Source organism: Pteropus medius, unplaced genomic scaffold (assembly GCF_902729225.1).
Source record: "Pteropus medius unplaced genomic scaffold, Ma_sr-lr_union100, whole genome shotgun sequence".
Lineage (NCBI taxonomy): Eukaryota > Metazoa > Chordata > Mammalia > Chiroptera > Pteropodidae > Pteropus > Pteropus medius.
This window is the reverse complement of record NW_024344378.1, coordinates 19050387-19056704: the sequence shown is the minus strand read 5'-3', so window position 1 is coordinate 19056704 and position 6318 is coordinate 19050387. Positions and strand designations below refer to the sequence as shown.

The 6318-nt window shown below is 58.0% G+C and overlaps 2 protein-coding genes across 7 annotated transcripts in view; one reads left to right on the top strand and one right to left on the bottom strand.

Annotated features, from left to right (window-relative positions):
• Positions 1 to 1729: 1729 nt before the first annotated feature.
• On the top strand, positions 1730 to 3984 carry FBXL15 (F-box and leucine rich repeat protein 15). Of its 3 annotated transcripts, XM_039871365.1 has the most exons (5): positions 1734 to 1817; positions 1913 to 2043; positions 2218 to 2371; positions 2688 to 3193; positions 3654 to 3984. In XM_039871365.1, exons 2-5 carry the CDS (start codon positions 1991 to 1993, stop codon positions 3841 to 3843), a joined length of 903 nt encoding a protein of 300 aa, XP_039727299.1. In that variant the 5' UTR covers positions 1734 to 1817; positions 1913 to 1990; the 3' UTR covers positions 3844 to 3984. The 3 variants fall into 3 exon arrangements, with proteins under 3 accessions (XP_039727298.1, XP_039727299.1, XP_039727297.1); XM_039871364.1 differs by having other exon boundaries at positions 1730 to 2043; XM_039871363.1 differs by lacking the exons at positions 1734 to 1817; positions 1913 to 2043 and having other exon boundaries at positions 2055 to 2371.
• Positions 3985 to 4104: 120 nt separating this feature from the next.
• Positions 4105 to 6318, bottom strand: part of CUEDC2 (CUE domain containing 2) — a 6984-nt gene continuing 4770 nt past the window's right edge. For 3 of the 4 annotated variants that reach the window (XM_039871366.1, XM_039871370.1, XM_039871367.1), the window contains exons 2-9: positions 5987 to 6073; positions 5490 to 5633; positions 5334 to 5395; positions 5124 to 5248; positions 4856 to 5038; positions 4655 to 4716; positions 4518 to 4578; positions 4105 to 4433 (exon numbers count right to left, since the gene is read on the bottom strand). In XM_039871366.1, the coding sequence (XP_039727300.1) occupies positions 4287 to 4433; positions 4518 to 4578; positions 4655 to 4716; positions 4856 to 5038; positions 5124 to 5248; positions 5334 to 5395; positions 5490 to 5633; positions 5987 to 6060 (858 nt within the window). In that variant the 5' untranslated portion in view covers positions 6061 to 6073 and the 3' untranslated portion in view covers positions 4105 to 4286. The remainder of the gene's footprint in view (positions 4434 to 4517; positions 4579 to 4654; positions 4717 to 4855; positions 5039 to 5123; positions 5249 to 5333; positions 5396 to 5489; positions 5634 to 5986; positions 6074 to 6318) is intronic. The other variant, XM_039871371.1, reaches the window with a different exon arrangement.

Genomic DNA, 6318 nt, shown 5'->3' with positions numbered 1-6318 from the left:
CGTGTCCCTAGAAGGTTGCCACATGACCTGTTACATGTTAAACGCGCTCCCGCCCCCACGAGCACGCGGCCGCACCAAACACACGGTATGGGTGTAGACCGGACCCGCCCCCTTAATCCAGTAGACCATCAATTTATGGAAGAGAGATTTAGGAAACACCGCCTCAAACACTGCGGGGGTTTTGAGTCTCGGACCCAGGATACACAACCCTGACAACTCGCCCAGGATGCAGTAGGAGGGATGTTAGTCAGACTTCGGGAAGAACTTCCTTGCTCCCTGAATTAGGTGTCCTGCACGTCTGGGGGTAAGAGGTTAGATAGGATGACTCCGGGACTGAAGGAAGTGGGGGACAGGCAACCCTTGTGCCCTTGGCCAAGGTAAAAGGGGGCCCAGCTATTTTAAGAAAATGCCGTTACTATGGCAACTGCTCTCCTTGGGAAAGCCAGGGCAGGCAGATGGTGACCTCGGAAGGAAGAAGGGGTCTATTTGGGTGGTCCGGGGGCGCGAGGACGTGTGAGGCCGGGGCGCGCGGGGCTCACCGCGGGGAGGGGAGGCGAGGGCTCCGCGTGGTGCTGAAGGGGACAGCGCCAGATTTGTCGCACTGCGCAGGCGCAGAGGCGCTAACAAAGCGGATGGGGAGAAGGTGCGCGGCCGGAGGTGGAGCGCGCCTACGTGGCTCTATCTTAGCAGAGGTCGATCCTTCCAGCTATTTCCAACCCCCTCCCCCCAACCCTAAGCAGATTGAAGAAGAGGGAGCAACTCCCTCACCCAAACTGGCCTTCTTTGGTCCTTCCCTGCTGCTGGATTCTCTCCTCTAGCTGCATTGAGGTATGCGAGGGAGCGAGGAAAGAATTCTGGAAAAACCAGAATGCCTGAGTTCTCTATGGACAAGGTACTTTCTCTCCAGGGCTTTGATTTCATCTTTAAAGTGGAGTGACAGACCTGCTCACCTTGCAGAGGTGCCCCAATGAAATAATAGTAGGAAGCAGTTTTTGTTCTGAAGAGGCAGGTGAAGCGATTGCACCAAGGAAAAGCGCAACCCTGCTGGGGGGCAGCTTTCAGCGACAGCAGTAGCTCTCGCCACTCTGGCCACCAATGGATGGTGGGGAAAGCACTGCTCTAGGGGTTCCCCGGAGTGGTCCCTGGAACAAGGACCTGGGGACGCGGTGAAAGGGCGGCCCAGTCTGAGCCCAGAGCTCTGGGGCGTCCCCGCCCCAAGATGGCCCAGACTCAGACCCCATAACTAAACCACCAGGCCAAGTGAGAGCAGTACGCCTGGTGGACTGAGATGGACACGCATTCTTCTCAGGACTCCAGACCTCCTAAGGAAGGAAAGTGACCCAGCTGCAAATATAGGCCTCTTTAGATATACATCTATTCCCCCAAGGTGTAAATCCATTCTAAATCGTTCGGGAGTGGAAGGAGCTGGATAGCTCTGTACTTCACAATTAACCAGGAATAGGAGGTTTAGGCAAACTTGCTTGATGAAGAAAGAAAAATTCTAGCTTCGTCCATTCAATTCATTCAACAATTTTCGAGTACCTACTACGTGCCAGGCGGTAAGAGCCTGGATAGTTTCTTCTCAGTTTTCAAAGTCCTTAAAATCGACCAGAGGGCAGAGGGGTAGGCCCAGAACCTTGGAGTCCTGGCTCCACCCCTTCTGCGTTTGGCCTTGCCTGCTCCTCCCATCACTACTTCACTCTGAGAACTGGTCCAAGTCTAATAAAGAAGCCAGTGTCTGCTGCACCATCGCGTCCTCTAGCCTCGGGTCTCAAGCCCTGTAGCGGAGAAGGCGAGGCCTAATTGTTACATCACCGGTCTGTTCCGCCCTCAGTTTTGGGATCCATCCGGAACGCTTTCAGATAGGATCCTCAGTGAGACGGCACTCGATTGAATCGGTCTGTCACTACAGCCCAAGGAGGCGGGTTCCCGGTGGCTGCTGCTAGGCCTAAACGAGAAGACCGTACTGCGCACGCGTAGTAGACGGCCGATGGAGCTACGGATGGAGCCGTCCGGAGGGGAGCAAGAACCCGGAGCCGTCAGGTACCGAGTACCGGAGGGGCCGAAAGAAGGAAGAAGGCCCTGGGGGAGGGGAGCTGAAATGGGGCCGGGCCTGGGAGCCGTTCTTAGGAGCCGGGGCGCAGGAGCAATAACGGAAGCGGACTTGCAGGTAATAGCGGCCCGGAAACGCCGCCTCCAACGCCCTTTTACCCGCAGGCTCCTGGACCTGCCCTGGGAAGACGTGCTGCTCCCACACATCCTGAGCCGGGTCCCGCTTTGCCAGCTGCTCCAGCTGCAGCGCGTCAGCCGGGCTTTCCGGGCCCTAGTGCAGCTGCATCTGGCGGGGCTGCGCCGCTTCGACGCCGCTCAGGTGAGCCGGGGGCCGGAGCCCCGCCCCTGTATGGGTACCGCCCCGGCTCCAGCCCAATCCCCAGACCCTCTGTCTACTCTTCCGGACCCCTTTGGGTCTCCAGGAATGCTGGGGAAGCGATCCACCAGTGGGAAGTACTCTCAAAGGGAGAGTACCGGGTATTGACTGGGAGGGCGCGTGGGGTCTCTCCTGGGAGGGCTGCTGGCGAGCCTCCAAGGGCAGGCTGCTGCCGAGAAAGAACTCCTTAGGGGTGGATAGGCAGCGCCTGCCCCGCCCCCTGGACCAGCTGAGAGTCGAGGTGCCTCCCCGTCCGCAGGTGGGTCCGCAGATTCCGCGGGCCGCATTTGCCTGGCTGCTGCGGGACGCCGAGGGGCTGCAGGAGCTGGCGTTGGCGCCGTGTCACGACTGGCTGTCGGACGAGGATCTGGTGCCAGTGTTGGCTCGGAATCCGCAGCTGCGGAGTGTGGCGCTGGCCGGTTGCGGGCAACTGAGCCGCCGCGCGCTGGGGGCGCTAGCGGAGGGCTGCCCCCGCTTGCAGCGCCTGTCGCTCGCGCACTGTGACTGGGTAGACGGGCTGGCGTTGCGCGGTCTTGCCGACCGCTGTCCGGCTCTTGAGGAGCTGGACCTCACTGCCTGCCGTCAGCTCAAGGATGAGGCTATCGTGTACCTGGCGCAGAGGCGCGGCGCGGGCCTCCGCAGCCTCTCGCTAGCGGTCAACGCCAATGTGGGAGACGCCGCCGTCCAGGAGTTGGCTCGGAACTGCCCGGAACTCGAGCACCTCGACCTAACCGGCTGCCTCCGCGTCGGAAGCGATGGCGTCAGGTGCCTGGGCCTGGGGTCGGTGGGATGAGAGGAGGGCAAGCACTTAGCCTCTGGGGGTAGGGGCAGGGCAGTAGTCAAAAGGCAGAACTGGGGCTTCTGGATTTTCCTGCTACCACGGCATCCCCATTCTGAACACGAAACGCCTCTAGGATTGCCTAGACCAGAAAGCCCACAGTTTAAAAGCTTTTTGAACCAGTATTTACACGTCAAAAGTTTTCACGTACAATGGCAGATTTCTGGCTTTTCAACCAGGGGAGCTGAGGAGCAGTTCCCCCTTTAAAAGACGTGGTCTCCGGCTCAATGGAGGCATTGAGTGTTTGATCCCAATCTAGGCCTCCCTCCCTCGTGTATGGAAGAAATAAGTATGCGTCGAGACACAGGGAGACAGGGGCTTTGCTGGCTTCCCCCACCGTGGGTGTAGCAGTTTCCTGCCCTTAGCCTCACCTCGCTCCTCCCTCAGGACATTGGCCGAGTACTGCCCGGCGCTGCGTTCGCTACGGGTGCGGCACTGCCACCATGTGGCCGAGCCCAGCCTGAGCCGCTTACGGAAGCGCGGTGTGGACATCGACGTGGAGCCACCACTGCATCAGGCCCTGGTGCTGCTGCAGGACATGGCGGGATTTGCACCCTTTGTTAACCTGCAGGTCTGACCCGCCCGCCGACGGGGCACAGCTGGACTGTGTGGTGGGGCCTGACTATAAACTACAGGGAAACTGGACTGTGGGGGCCTCTGGTGAGAGGCCAATGCCCTGCCCCATCTTGGAGCTTCAAATAAAGAGCTTTTTACCCCCTCCTGCTTGGTTCTGCTACCCTGTTGTAAATAGGGGATGTGAGGTTAGGAGAGGCGGTCAGATGGACACAGTCCCCCGGCACTGCAGCTCTCAGGCATAAATGACCAAAATGCACTCATCTTCCTGGAGCCACCTTTACTGTGTCCATGGGCAGCTCCAAGAGATGGTTAACAAGGACAAGGAGGTAAGAGAATGGGTAGAGAAGGGGTCAGGGGTTAGGGTGGGCCCTGTGTGGGATGTAGGGCTCCTGCATCCCTCTGGGATCTGAGCCTAGAAGGCTCTAGCAGAGTCCAGTGAATGCCTCAGTGGAAGCGGTACTTTCTGGCTGGCTTGAGGTTGATGTATGTGGCCTTCATCTCTTCGGCCTCAGGGTTCCGCACATCTTTGAATCGCTCTCCCTTGGTGCTCACTACCTGGTTGTCGATGTATCGGATCAGCTTCTTGGGGGCCTGTCAGGCAGTCAGGCAGTGAGTAGCAGAAATCAGGAGATAGTCCCATCCACTCCACACCCCTAGCAGTCCCAACTCTCTCACCTCCCTGGGAGCCATGGGCCGGTGAATCTTCTGATCCTCTGCACTATCCACCATCATGTACCTGCCAAAATCTGGCTGGGTAAAGCTCTTGCCACCCTGAGAAAAACCTTAAAGAGCCCAGCCCAGCCCAGACTCACTTCTGCAGGATGAAGGACTTCAGCTCATCCTTTTGGGGGCCTCTAAGGTGCCTGGGCTGGTCCTGTAGAGAGGGGAAGCCTGGTCTAGAACCTAGGGCACCAGTAGGAGAAGCACACAGCAGTAGGCCAGGGGCTGGGTCTTAACACTAAGGTGGAATGTAGCTGGGGCTACATGGGTTGGGGGTGTCTAACAGAGGATACCTGGTTGGGGCCATCCCAAGCTGGAGGCCCATCCTCCTTCCCCTCTACCAGCATCTGCACAGCTTCTTCCAAGTCCCCTCGAGCTTTGGCCAGCACCCACTGGGCCTGCTCCACCGAACAGGTTGGGAACACCTCCAGGAGAACATCTACCCCTGGCAGCAGCTCCTCCTCAGCACCGCTTGCCTGTGGGCATAAATGTTGATAAAAGGCAGTATTTCCTCCTTTCTTGCCCCTTGGCTCCCTCATCAGTACGCTCCTCTACCAGTACCTCATCTTGGGTATCCCTAGTAGCAGAAGCCCTGGTCTCTTCTTTGAGCTTTTCAGGCGGCTGCAGGGGCTCTGTGGAGATGGGCACATGACCTTGGACCTTAGAGCTCTGTGGTTGCAGATTCTCTTAAAGAGGCAGAGAGTATCAGGTTTGCCAGGGCTTTGGAGAGGAGGTTTATGAGTCACCCAAGTGCCCAATCCTCAGACTCACCTTTGTTCCTGGCACCACTCAACTGCCCTGACAGCTTCTGCATCATGTCCCCGATAGCACCCCTGAAAAGACAAGAAGGGTAATAAGAGGACAATGCTGTCCACCCTCCACAATCAGCCAGCCCCCCTCCTCCTCTTGGCCCCAGTCAGGCCCCACCTTGGGATGTGGGCGAAGCCAGGCACATAGGCCTCCATCATTTCAGTGAAGGCCTCCATATCGAAGTTCTCCTCTGATGGGCCTGAGGGGCCCAGGTCCTCCAGGACCCCAAGCACATAGGAGAAGATGACCTCATCCAAGCCACTGCAGGAAGGGGATGGAACAAGCCGTGGGTAGGACTTTGGATACCTCCTGCACTCCTACCTAGCCTGAGGCTCCAGCCCTCAGGTTCATGGAGTCCATGAGCCAGACCTCAAGTCCTGAGGCCAGAGAATATCCCACCCTCCCTCAGAACTTTGGTTTCCCATTTGTCTAAAGAGGATGACAGGGAGAGGATAAGAAGGCCATTCCAGTAAATCATAATAAGCCCTCCCCCACCTCAGGAATAGGGTTGAGTGTTCCCACTCTCTAGTCTTTCAATTTACCAGGCCCCAGAGTACTACTCGGCAGCTCCAACCTCGCCCTAGCATGATCCTTTTAAGGAGAGCTGCTTCTACCTGAGGTCAGCCTCTGGGAGGTGCGTCTGGACAAAGGCAAGGAGGGCTGCACTGACAATCCTCTCCAGCTCCATGCTCTCTCCTCTCCTGAAGGGACACAAGATGTAGATTTATCAGGCCCTCTTCTGCTTGCCCCTACCCATTAGGCCCAGGGGCAGCTAGCTCCTCCCTCCTGCCCTGCTGTGGAAGCCATTGTGTTGATGTTGCTTATAACTTCCAGCTTCTCCGGCCCTCCCTCGCTCCCTCAAGCAGAGCCGAAGCCCCCTCCGTGCCCATCTCTCCACCTCCTCCAGCCTGAGACAGGGCAGCTTCCAGAGTGGCAGTTCCCCTCC

Excerpts from the sequence above, each read along its gene's own strand:
- FBXL15 (XM_039871363.1), top strand. The coding sequence starts at position 2,102 with ATGGGGCCGGGCCTGGGAGCCGTTCTTAGGAGCCGGGGCGCAGGAGCA. Across the intron at positions 2,372-2,687 it reads GCCGCTTCGACGCCGCTCAG|GTGGGTCCGCAGATTCCGCG; the intron begins GTGAGCCGGGGG and ends CCCCGTCCGCAG. Across the intron at positions 3,194-3,653 it reads GTCGGAAGCGATGGCGTCAG|GACATTGGCCGAGTACTGCC; the intron begins GTGCCTGGGCCT and ends CTCCTCCCTCAG.